We start from the raw sequence: 13,704 nt of genomic DNA on the forward strand, positions 1-13,704 counted from the left end.
CGTCAGCGCTGATGGGTTTGGATGAAGGACTTTTATTTTGCCCACGTTTGGATGAGGGACTTTTATTTTGCCCACGTCAGCGCTGATGGGTTTGGATGAGGGACTTTTATTTTGCCCACGTCAGCGCTGATGGGTTTGGATGAGGGACTGCTATTTTGAAATCCCGCTGTCTGCCAGCTAGCAAGTTTCTGAAAAAATCCCTCGGATAGTTGTGAGGTGATTAAATATCCCCTTCCTATCCTCGATGCCAACGACTCCATAATCCATAATACAAATAATATTAATACTTTAATTTCATAACAGCACTCCAGAGGCATATTTTAGTCCTTTTTAAACGTATAAATAGAGTTATTCTGACCTGTTTAGATTAGCTTTTAGCGGATTAGCTTCAGACTTGGCTGTTTCACACAGAAGGTAAGTGACACTTTCAATTAAAAAAATAATGGCAAATATTTCACAATAATGAACCCTCCGGGTTCCCCCTAATCTCTTTATTTCAGAGCTAGCTTGACAGCTAAATAGCTGTTAGCAACAAGCCTGTTGAGTTCAACTGAATTATAGTAACATCTGGGTGTGTGTCTATATATATATATATATATATATATATATATATATGTGTGTGTGTGTATATAGTGTATATAGTGTGTATAGTGTGTGTGTGTGTGTGTGTGTGTATGTGTATGTGTATGTGTATATACTGTGCGTGTGTGTGTTTGTTTGTTTGTGTGTAATAGCTAAAGATCTGGGCTGGTAATTAATAGTTTGTTGGTTCAAACCATGATTAATTTAATCAAACATTGAAAGCGTCCAATAACAGGCCGTTTACTGAGATTAATCAGAATGAGCTTTATTGGAAAGTATGCTTACACATAAAAGGAATTTGTCTTGGTGACAGAAGCTTCCAGTGCACAAACAATACAACAGCAAGACAGAGATGATAATAATAAAAAAAATAGAATAAAAATAAAAAGTGAATAGAAAATATTCTAGAAAGTATATATAGAAATACACGATAAAACAAATATATATTATACGTATGTACAAATACAAATCTGTTATATACAGATGCAAGTGAATGTAATGCAGAAGAGGTATGGTATGTTGGATAAATATAAATAGACTAAGCTGCGTATTGCACATAGTTATTGCTCAGTGGGGCAATTTTAACTGTTATTGAGGTGGATAGCCTGAGGGAAATAACTGTTCCTGTGCCTGACGGTTCTGGTGCTCAGAGCTCTGAAGCATCGGCCAGAAGGCAACAGGAGGTTGCAGGAGGTGTTCATCTTTGTGTGAAGTGAAGGTCAGAGTGGGTGTGGGGTGTGAGACTGGGCCTTTCAAATCTACAGTAAAACACATTCAATTCGTCAGCCAAGTGTTGGGAGATGGTGTCTTGTAGTTAGTAATGTCTTTCAGGCCTCTCCACACTGATGCAGGGTCGTTAGCTAAAAACTTGTTAAGCAAGTAGTATATGGCTGGTCATGTGATCCAAACATGGCTGCCCCTATGAGGGGACCCTCTCTGTGTACAAAAACCCCCCAGCTTTTATTAGGCTACTGATATGACTGGAGTCTTCATCTCAAGTGAGTGGACATGATTTTATACATACAGTATGTTTCAAAATTAGTATTCATTTCTTTAGGAGTGAAAGTTTTTTATGAGGAAAAAAAAATTACTGAGTGCACCTTTAATAAGGCAGTTAACTTAGTTTAATACATTGTTGACAAGTCACTTTAGATTAAAGCATCTCCTTACTTATCATTTCTTGTTTTTGGCCTATGTGAGGTATAATTGATGAGTAAGAAATGTAGTGATGAGATATAGGGAAGAAATAAAGGGAAATAGCAAGGCTGTCAGGATGATAATAGTGTCTTTATATGATAAATAATGTATTTTTTGGTGCTGTGTTGTTGCAGGTCCTGCGCAGAAACAAAATGAAACTCTACAGTTTAAGCGTGTTGTATAAAGGTTCGACAAAGGCCAACCTGCTTAAAGCCGCGTATGATCTATCATCATTTAGTTTCTTCCAGAGGTCCAGGTGGGTTTTGTCAAAATGTGTTACCACATTATTTTAAATGGTCAACTCTTGCTCACAAAACTGTTATTATTATTGCAAATAACAAGCACTTGCATCCTTGTGTTGTCTACATTTGTGATCATTTATGTGTTTATTTCCCAGTCTGCAGGAGTTTATGACCTTCACCAGCGCACTGATTGTTGAACGTTCAGCGATAGGAAGTCGTGCGTCTGTCAAAGAACAAGGTCAGTGATTACATGTCAACATGGAGTTTGCCGCCCGCCTGTTCTGATTGTAGCTGTTGAGGTTAATTGTGGTTTGTGCAGGATGATGCACTAGTTATTAGATCTACTATATAATTAGATCCACAAATTGATCAGCTGTGCTTCTGTAGGCCATGAAATTAGGACAGAACTTCACATAAAAGCTGATCTGATCAGAACTGATGTACACAAAACATTTGTGGTGCCTGCTCATGAAGAAGCAATGCTGATGTTTTGAATTGTTTGTGTGTGTTTTAGAGTACTTGTGTCATGTATACATACGCAATGATAATCTTGGAGGCGTGGTGATTGCAGACAGTGAATATCCCTCCAGAGTGTGTTTCACTTTACTCGACAAGGTACACCTGAATGTTTGTCTGAAATGGAAATAGAAGTACAATAAAGCTACAGAAAAATACATCCACAATTCGGAAATAGTTGGGACAGTATGAAAAATGCTAATAAAAACAAAAAGGAGTGATTTGTAAATTCTGTTCACCCTGTGCTACATTGGAAGTACAACAACAACAATTTATTTGATGTTTTACCTTGTGAATTTCATTTTTTTAATATACATTATATATACATTAATTTCAAATAAGATGATTGCAACATGCTCCAAAAAAGTTGTGACATTTGAGTGTTTACCTCTGTGAAACATCATCATTTCTTCTAATAACACTAATTAAGCATTTGCGCACTGAAGACACAAGTTTGTTAAAGCTACACTCTGTAACTTTTGGCCCTCTAGCGGTTGAAGCGTAGAACTTCGTTACTTGCGGAGGAACATTGTTTTGATAATTATGTGAGTTTGGCTTCAGCTCTGCTCTTCTGCGCGGATGAATCTGATGGTTTGAGGAGTATTGGTGTAACCATGGATACAGATGATCAACTTGTCAGAGCGAATGTCACTAACAAACAACAAAACTCACCCCCTCCCCTCAAAAAATTAAATAAATAACGAAAGGAAGAAAAAGACTGATATTCAAAAATGTGTCTTATTAGTAGGTAAGTAGCATATATTCCGCTGTTGTTTTGACTTACTGAAAACAATTGTTTTAAAATATATAGCATTACAAAAGTTAGGCAACGATGACACTAGACATAAGGATTGCTAGTCATATCAGATAAAGTCAAACGGTGGAAACTATTATAACTTAGCTAGCAGGCAAATAGAACAAGGTAGTAACTGGTTTAGAGATTGCATTGTTACCAGCATAAAGTTAATTTTTTTTCCATTGTCCTTCCTCGAAAATGAAATCAAGCACTGCAGTACCACAATAAAATGCCCATAATAAAATCACCCATTAGAGTGGCTAACGCGATCTAACAAACTATCTCGCTAAGAGAGCTTCCTGGCTAACTATCGGTCCAATAAAATATCTTACCTGTCGAGCAAGAAAAACTCCTCCTCTGGGTCGGCTTTAAATCCTTTCAGATCTCAGAGTTGTGGCCACCTCTGTAAAGACAAGCCAATGTTGTTTCGTGTTTTGTTATTACGGGCTCTGTCGCATTCCCTTTTTTGCTTGCAGACTCCTCGGTTCGAGGTTTCTTTATTTTGAAAACGGGAGAGGGTTGCCTTTTTGAATGAGCCATGGTCAATGTCGCTCATGTGTTGTTGCTACAAGCTTTCAGCTTCAAACTACTACCACACCTTTCACCACATGTATATACGCGCTGTAGTAGATCCGGACCTCCTTTTCTTTATTTACGGACATGACGTAATCACGCACGGATGACTGAAGAAAGTATGCAATTTCCCTCCAAATCCATTTTAGACAGCTCTAAAATATAAATAATTATTATAAGCTTACCGTAGTGAATCTGTGTCAAAAACATGAGTTGCAGGTCTTCAGCTGCGCAGATTTATGGGCCCATCATTGCCGTAATTTGCACTTCATAATGCGCCACACAATTCTCAATTTGAGACAGGTCAGGACTGCAGGCCAATCTAGCACATGCACTCTCTGCTTACACAGCCATGCACTTGTAATTCAGCCAGTATGTGGTTTGCTGTTGTCCTGCTGGAAAATGCAGGGATGTCCCTGGAAAATAAATATGCTGCGGATGGCAGCATATGTTGTTACAGAATTTGTACATATCTTTCTGCAATGCCATGGGCACTGACACACCCCGATACCATGACAGACACTGGCTTTTGGATTTGATGCTGATAACAGCTTGGGTGGTCCTTTTCCTCTTTGGCCCAGTGAACACGACAACTGTTTTTATCCAAAAACTATTTGAAATGTGGACTCGTTGAACCACAAAACACGATTCCACTGTTCTACTTTCCATCTCAGATGAGACCGAGCACTGAGAAGTCGGCAACGCTTCTGGACAGTGTTGATGTATGGCTTCTCCTTTCCATTGTAAAGCCTGAACTTGCATCTGTGGATGCAGCGGCGAATGGCAAAGGTTTACCGAATTATTCCCAAGCCCATTTCATGATATCATTACAGACAAATGACGGTTTTTAAGAAATCTGAAAGGTCGGATATCACACACATTCAGAAGTGGTTTTCCAGCAGTGCATGGCTGTAAAAAGCAGAGAGTGCAGGTGCTAGATTGGCCTGTATTCCTGATCTGTCTCCAATTGAGAATGTGTGGTGCATTATGAAGCGCACAATACAGCAACAAAGGCCCCGTACAATTGTGCAGCTGAAGACCTGCATAATGGATGAATGGAGGAAAATTCTGTTGCTAAACTTAACAAACTTGTGTCTTCAGTGCCCAAATGCTTAATTAGTGTTATTAGAAGAAATTATGATGTTACTCAGTGGTAAACACTCAACTGTCCCAACTTTTTTGGAGTGTGTTGCAATCACCTGATTTGAAATGAGTGTGTATAAAAAAAAATACATTAAAAAACTATTACATTTACAAGAATGTGTTGTAGTGCATTCAGTATAGCACAGGGTGAATCGAATTTATTCCTTTTTGTTTTTATTAGCATTTTTCTTACTGTCTCAACCTTTTCGCAATTGAGGTTGTTTTTTCTCACGATGTTTAATAATTGAGTTTTCAGTCAGGTCTGCCTGACCTCTTTTTAGGATCAGTCAATAATAGCAAAAAGAGCTTTTATTTTATATAAATGTTGTGTGACTTGCATTATGCCACTCCTGCTAAAAACGACATAACACTTTTAATTTCCATTTAATAATGGAATGATACAGCCAGTAAATACACGTTTTAATGATGAGGTATCACAGTTTTGTGGTTGATTGCAGGTTTTGGATGAGTTCTCCAGGCAGGTGAACAGCATCGACTGGCCATCTGGGTCACCAGCGACTATACAGTACACGGCACTGGACAGTTACCTGGCTAGATACCAGGTGAGTTACGGAAAGTGTAACCAAATCCTCAAAGTACTTTAAGGGCACTCAAATAATGACGGTTGCGCTGCATTTCAAATGTCTTGTTCTGCAGAATCCTCGTGAGGCAGACGCTATGACCAAAGTGCAAGCTGAACTGGACGAAACCAAAATTATTTTGGTGAGCAAAAACATCTCTCTGTGGAACTCCAATGCATTGAATTAATAAACACTTTTTAATAAGTTTCCATTTGTTTTTAACTTTGTGCTTCCTGTAGCACAACACAATGGAGTCACTTCTCGAGAGAGGAGAGAAACTGGATGATTTAGTGCAGAAATCTGAGCATCTGGGAAACCAATCAAAAGCCTTTTATAAAACGGTCAGTATCATTGACATGAAACGCAGCAACAGAACATACAATTGAATTTTATATTTTTTTGGGTAAATCAAACTGTACTAGAGGTCATCCGATAGTGGATTTTGCAGATACCCATAACTAAGGTGGTGGAAAAGGCTGATAACTGATTAATCGTCCGATAGTTTAAAAAAAGACATTCTGTGACGGGTACAGACATGGAGGCTACAGGAGTCTAAAAAAATAAATCCCAGATGTATTTTATTAGTCAATGACATTTTCTAGATTTGGTCCATAATTTGTCCTTTTAATTATAAACAAGCCCAAAATACACCATGGACTCTTATTTTGAAATGACAGAGACTTGGCTCTTTTACGATGCTCTCTATAATTTACTAAATTATGCTTTTTATAGATATACACCGATTAGCCACAACATTAAAACCACCTGCCTAATATTGTGAAGGTCCCCCTCATGCCGCCTAAACAGCGCCAACCCGTATCTCAGAATATCATTCTGAGATGATATTCTTCTCACTACAATTGTACAGAGCGGTTATCTGAGTTACCATAGACTTTGTCAGTTTGAACCAGTCTGGCCATTCTCTGTTGACCTCTCTCATCAACAAGGCGATTCCGTCCACAGATCTGCCGCTCACTGGTTGTTTTTTGTTTTTGGCACCATTCTGAGTAAATTCTAGAGACTGTTGTGTGTGAAAATCCCAGAAATACTCAAACCAGCCCGTCTGACACCAGCAATCATCCATGTGATTATCTAATCAGCCAATCACATGGCAGCAGTGCAATACATAAAATCATGCAGATACGGGTCAGGAGCTTCAGTTAATGTTCACATCAACCATCAGAATGGGGAAAAAATGTGATCTCAGTGATTTGGACCGTGGCATGATTGTTGGTGCCAGACATCACTGACAATGTGAACGGGGCTTTACACTGTATAATCAAAACGTTCTAACTGTAGAATCCTGCAGCATCTGCTACAGAAAAAAAAAAACGATTGGCATCTGTCGGCTTATTTTTGCCGATAGCCAATAGTTCTAAAAAGCAACTATCGGCACCGATTAATCGGTAAAACCGATATATCGGTTTACTTCTAAACCTCTAAACAGGCCATATTTCTACACAAAATTAAAATGCAAAATAGGCTTTAATTTCTTATTTGTTTTATTTAAATTTGACTGTGAATTATTCACACCATTGTTGTTAAATACCCCCAAGTTTCATCAGAATTGAGTTTTGTGGTGTTTCACGGTTGATGGTAAACAGTTGTGTTTTGTATCTTTCTAGGCACGCAAGCAGAACTCGTGTTGTGAGGTCATGTGATCACTACGAAGCATCTAATCGGACTCTCTTCGCCCACTCTTCCTCTCTCTTTCTTTTCTCTTTTTCTCTCTTTTTGATCTGGGCTGGTGCACTCCGTATGCATCAGTCATGGTAAATACAGGATAGAGAGAACAGATCCAACGTTATACAATAAAAGGTTCAGAGGGGGCTGATTTCCCATCATGCACTACACTTACTCTGTCATCGGTTTTGATGAGTTCCTTTGAAGGGTCTCGTGAAGCTCTCAACGGTTCCTCAGGATCTGGCTGAAACACGAAACAGATATGAATAAAGGCATAGATGGGGTCGCGATACATTTCCCCGCTGTGCCTTACTTTTAGACGGCAGTGTGATAATAGACAGCTTCTCAGACTGTTTAATTAGCCTTATAAACGAAGGACATTTTGGGTGAAAATGCTGCAATCTCAATTTAGAACTTATTAATCACTTTGGCAGTTTTGAAGCGCCTTGTATGGTGAAAACCTATCTTTTCATCCTGGCTGAATCTTTTTTTTTATTTTATTTTTATGTGAAAACAGTAAATAACGTGTTAACAACTTTTGGATTTAAATGACTATCTGGAGTGATTTTTGCTTAAATATTGTGCACAGTGTAAGTGACTGACCAAATTAAATGTTTCCAAGTGTTTCGTGTACAATTCTGATACTTTCCTCTCTTGAAAATGTAAATAAATAAGTCAATCATATTGGCTTTGGTTTCCTGCATCATTTCCTGGAGTTTTTATTGCAATTTGGGTTTTAATAGTTTGTCAATGCACATAAGAAACACTCCTGCAATATTTTGGTTTGATTAGAACATGATATATAAATATACCAGCTAGTGGTTTATGAGGAATATGTGATATTTTAAATGAATAATAAAGCCTTAAAGTGTGGTTTGCTTTGAAATCAGCCTCCCTGACCCCTGTGCAATGGTAGATGCAGTTATCGGCGCAATCGTAAGTGTAAATCAGTGCCGTTTTAATGGTTGTTCACTTTTGGCTGGACCTCATAAATGCTGTATTCAGGTGAATCTCATATAAACATTTCACCCCGAAAAGAATTAGAGAAATTATATTTTGCATAATGAAAATAGTTCATTTTAATTGCAAAATATATCAATACTTTTTGAAATAAGTTGTATGCATTAACATTAGTTCATGCATTGAACTAACAAATTGATAAACAATAGTATTTTCATAAATTAACATTAAGATTAATACTGTAAAAATATACTGTTTGTTGTTTGTTCATGATACCTAATGCATTTAATAATGTTAACAAATTGAACAGAAGTGTTACTGACTTTTTTCACCAATGATATTTAATTAAATTGAACATGTAAATGTATATTAAATATAACACTAGAAAAGTGTTATATTTGTGAAGTAAATTTATCAGAACATTTTAAGTACTTTCTGCATTGAATATGTAAGTTTAAGCGAGAACTTGAAAATATTTAGTAAATTCACATTTCTTCTCAATTCAAACATGTAAAAATTAATGCTCTATATGTAAAAGTTATGATTTGTTATCTTTACAATGCATCATCATGTATCAGTCCAAAACCTTGTCATATTTCTTCACTAATTTGAGTACATTTCACGGATAAATAAGTTCATTTTACTTAACTTTTTGAAGCTGGTGTTCCCAGCTTGAATAGCTAATAAGCTTTCATGGTTTCACTGTTTGCAAGTTGATTTTGTTGTTATGCTTGGTAACGTCTTGTTTTGTTAAGTCTGAAGTTAATTTTTTATTCAGAATTATCCGTTCGCGATAAAAAAAAAAAAAATCTGTCGATTGTTACCGTAACGTACTTGTTTCCGAGGTTTTAGTAAGTAAACCTCACTCCAAATACTGTTCTTCGAAAAGTCCAAATATAATGATAAATAGCAGCAATTAACAAAATATTTCGCTTCAAAAAAGAAGACAATGTACCTTTAAGGCTGCACATGGGCACTAGTGAATTAGTGAGTCATTTATGTGAACTAGTTTAGTGAATCATTAATGCGAACCGACTCACTTAAATGATTTGAAGTTCCCAATTGTAATTATAAGGGAATCATTTATTGTAGCCTGTTCATTTGCATGAACTTTCCGAAAGAACTGATTCACAAAAATTATTTGGATTTCCCAGCACGTTTACGTGACCGCATTTGATTATTGCCTCGCTCCTTTGCTGCGTGTGCAACATAACGTAGCGATTTGTGACGCTACAATGCTAATCGTTGGAAATTAAGCTTGTTACTGTACAAGTTATCTATTGTGAAAATAGCTGAGCTACTGTCACAATATTGCACAGTTTAGTTAAGTTAGTAGCGTCGCAGGGGGACTGGGTAGCTCAGCGGTAAAATACGCTGGCTACCACCCCTGGAGTTCGCTAGTTCAAATCCCAGGGCGTGCTGAGTGACTCCAGTCAGGTCTCCTAAGCAACCAAATTGGCCCGGTTGCTAGGGAGGGTAGAGTCACATGGGGTAACCTCCTCGTGGTCGCTATAATGTGGTTCGTTCTTGGTGGGGCGCGTGGTGAGTTGAGCGTGGATGCCGCAGTGGATGGCGTGAAGCCTCCACATGCACTATGTCTCCGTGTTAACGTGCTCAACAAGCCATGTGATAAGATGCGTGGGTTGATGGTCTCAGACGCGGAGGCAACTGGGATTCGTCCTCCGCCACCCAGAATGAGGCAAATCACTACACGACTACGAGGACTTAAAAGCACATTGGGAATTGGGTATTCCAAATTGGGATACCCCCCCAAAAAAGCTAGTAGCGTCGCTATGTTTAGTTACTCAATAACACTCGGTGGCGGTTCTAGCTTGTATGGCGCCCTGAGCAAACACCCCCTCCATCCCCGGACGGCTGCCCATGTCACCCATACCTAAATCAGCCACTGCTTACACTGGTAACATGTCAAAATGTTTTACTTCTTTGCAATTCTCACTACTCTCAATAGTGATTCTCTTTACTGTTATTCAGTCATTTTTACAGTATTACTAGTGTAAGCTCGTACAACTAATACAACCATGATGTTTAAATGCTTCACATTTTAAATTATGTACAATTATTATTTTTATATAATGGTAGTAACAATGTGTTGTTGTTTTTTCAATTACAGCAATGAGAATTTGAGGGGTGTATATATATATATATATATATATATATATGCTTAATTGTCTTGAAAATAATGTTCCACAATGCAAAACATTTTAATGGTCCAAAAAAAAAAGCTTAATTTTCTTAAGAAGAAATGCAAAATTGTATTTCTTATCTCTCTTGATTTTAGGGGTGAAATATGACAAGTTTCGTGAGATTCACCCATTCAATCTAACGATAATTTTGCTGCTGACAGCCTCAATACTTGATTCTTGTAATTTGGTTTAGAGTTTTCTCTTTCTATAACGCTTTAAACATCCATGCACAAACGTTTTCAATAGATAAAAACCAGCTGAAACTAGAGCAAAGTTTTGTATTGTTGATGTTTTTTTCTAGTCGAAACTGGAGTCTGCACATCTTTAAATTCATCCCTACTAAATGTGGTTTTTTAACATCATCAGAGGTGGATGATTATTTCTTACTCCATGGAGTGTTGTGTGTATATATGTTCAGAAAAACTTTGTACTGCATTTCCTTTGGTGAGCATGTATGATTGAGATTTCTCAGCTGCAAGTGTGACCAGCGTGTTCATGATAACACAGGAAATATAACAGTGTTATACTCCAATCAGAATGAGTATTTTTGTGTGCTCAGTGTATGTGGCTTCTCTTTGCCCTCAGCAATGTAACTAACTAACTGTTGATATAGATGAAGAGTGCCTTTTTTGGTTTTGCCAAACCATTGTCAGCTCGTTTTAGATATCCATTAGCTTGCCATTGTGGCAAAGCACTTAAGAGATGTTTAAAAACAAATTGTACCCCTTCACATATTCATTAAATGTACTAAAATTTTAAATGTTGGCTAATAAATATTTTGCATTAAAAAACATGGCTTTCATTTTAAACCAGTATCATAGCTAGTCTGTTTCTTCACTGCAATCTCTGTGTTGTGACAAGCTCTGTCGTATTAAGACAGCTTGTAATGTAGTGGTGGTGGCGTAGTGGGCTAAAGCACGTAACTGGTCATCAGAAGGTTGCTGGTTTAATCCCCACAGCCACCACCATTGTGTCCTTGAGCAAGGCACTTAACTCCAGGTTGCTCCAGGGGGATTGTCCCTGTAATAAGTGCACTGTAAGTCGCTTTGGATAAAAGCGTCTGCCAAATGCATAAATGTAAATGTAGGAGTCGTCACAACTTGCATAGTCAGTTTAAATCTATTACAGTTTGTCTATTTCATTTTGTTGTTCATGCAATTTAATTAGGCTATAAATCATTCAACTGTAAATAAATGCAAGTGTCTGTGTGCCTCTAAAATATGAAGCTACCTCTTTTTCACAATGTTTTTTTTTTATCATACCAACTTGATAAGCCAAACTCTAAATTAGCTGAAAAATAGGGATGTCAAAAGTACCGGTACTTCTGAACCAATTCGATACTAAAATATATTTCTGGTCAAATTAAAATGAAATTAGATCATTCTAGTCGAAACTCGCAGTCTTAGTCTGCAATGAGCTGAGTGCTTTAAATGAATGTACAGGTGCATCTCAATAAATTAGAATGTCGTGGAAAAGTTCATTTATTTCAGTAATTCAACTCAAATTGTGAAACTCGTGTATTAAATAAATTCAGTGCACACAGACTGAAGTAGTTTAAGTCTTTGGTTCTTTTAATTGTGATGATTTTGGCTCACATTAACAAAAACCCACCAATTCACTATCTCAAAAAATTAGAATACATCATAAGACCAATAAAAAAACATTTTTAGTGAATTGTTGGCCTTCTGGAAAGTATGTTCATTTACTGTTTATGTACTCAATACTTGGTAGGGGCTCCTTTTGCTTTAATTACTGCCTCAATTCGGCGTGGCATGGAGGTGATCAGTTTGTGGCACTGCTGAGGTGGTATGGAAGCCCAGGTTTCTTTGACAGTGGCCTTCAGCTCATCTGCATTTTTTGGTCTCTTGTTTCTCATTTTCCTCTTGACAATACCCCATAGATTCTCTATGGGGTTCAGGTCTGGTGAGTTTGCTGGCCAGTCAAGCACACCAACACCATGGTCATTTAACCAACTTTTGGTGCTTTTGGCAGTGTGGGCAGGTGCCAATTCCTGCTGGAAAATAAAATCAGCATCTTTAAAAAGCTGGTCAGCAGAAGGAAGCATGAAGTGCTCCAAAATTTCTTGGTAAACGGGTGTAGTGACTTTGGTTTTCAAAAAACACAATGGACCAACACCAGCAGATGACATTGCACCCCAAATCATCACAGACTGTGGAAACTTAACACTGGACTTCAAGCAGCTTGGGCTATGAGCTTCTCCACCCTTCCTCCAGACTCTAGGACCTTGGTTTCCAAATGAAATACAAAACTTGCTCTCATCTGAAAAGAGGACTTTGGACCACTGGGCAACAGTCCAGTTCTTCTTCTCCTTAGCCCAGGTAAGACGCCTCTGACGTTGTCTGTGGTTCAGGAGTGGCTTAACAAGAGGAATACGACAACTGTAGCCCAATTCCTTGACACGTCTGTGTGTGGTGGCTCTTGATGCCTTGACCCCAGCCTCAGTCCATTCCTTGTGAAGTTCATCCAAATTCTTGAATCGATTTTGCTTGACAATCCTCATAAGGCTGCGGTTCTCTCGGTTGGTTGTGCATCTTTTTCTTCCACACTTTTTCCTCCCACTCAACTTTCTGTTAACATGCTTGGATACAGCACTCTGTGAACAGCCAGCTTCTTTGGCAATGAATGTTTGTGGCTTACCCTCCTTGTGAAGGGTGTCAATGATTGTCTTCTGGACAACTGTCAGATCAGCAGTCTTCCCCATGATTGTGTAGCCTAGTGAACCAAACTGAGAGACCATTTTGAAGGCTCAGGAAACCTTTGCAGGTGTTTTGAGTTGATTAGCTGATTGGCATGTCACCATATTCTAATTTTTTGAGATAGTGAATTGGTGGGTTTTTGTTAAATGTGAGCCAAAATCATCACAATTAAAAGAACCAAAGACTTAAACTACTTCAGTCTGTGTGCACTGAATTTATTTAATACACGAGTTTCACAATTTGAGTTGAATTACTGAAATAAATGAACTTTTCCACAACATTCTAATTTATTGAGATGCACCTGTAGAGTGATTTGCACTTTAATGATCATCACACTGGGCAATGTATCAAACTTTTTGCTGGAGGTGTGAAGCTTCCGTCAAAAAAAAAAACACGTCAAAATAAAAGCTCAATTCAAAATAAAAGCTAGACGCCTGAAATTGAATTGCGACTGAAATATATTACAATAGCATAACATTTTAATAACTGTAGTAATAATAATAATTATTA

General features: G+C 37.8%; 1 protein-coding gene across 1 annotated transcript; it reads left to right on the forward strand.

Annotated features, from left to right (window-relative positions):
- Positions 1-153: 153 nt before the first annotated feature.
- On the forward strand, positions 154-11,671 carry LOC127433111 (synaptobrevin homolog YKT6). Its single transcript, XM_051684776.1, has 8 exons — positions 154-414; positions 1,914-2,035; positions 2,177-2,259; positions 2,536-2,636; positions 5,508-5,612; positions 5,707-5,772; positions 5,870-5,971; positions 7,256-11,671. Exons 2-8 carry the CDS (start codon positions 1,932-1,934, stop codon positions 7,289-7,291), a joined length of 597 nt encoding a protein of 198 aa, XP_051540736.1. The 5' UTR covers positions 154-414; positions 1,914-1,931; the 3' UTR covers positions 7,292-11,671.
- The last annotated feature ends 2,033 nt before the right edge of the window (positions 11,672-13,704 follow it).

Source organism: Myxocyprinus asiaticus, chromosome 42 (genome assembly GCF_019703515.2).
Source record: "Myxocyprinus asiaticus isolate MX2 ecotype Aquarium Trade chromosome 42, UBuf_Myxa_2, whole genome shotgun sequence".
Classification (NCBI taxonomy): domain Eukaryota; kingdom Metazoa; phylum Chordata; class Actinopteri; order Cypriniformes; family Catostomidae; genus Myxocyprinus; species Myxocyprinus asiaticus.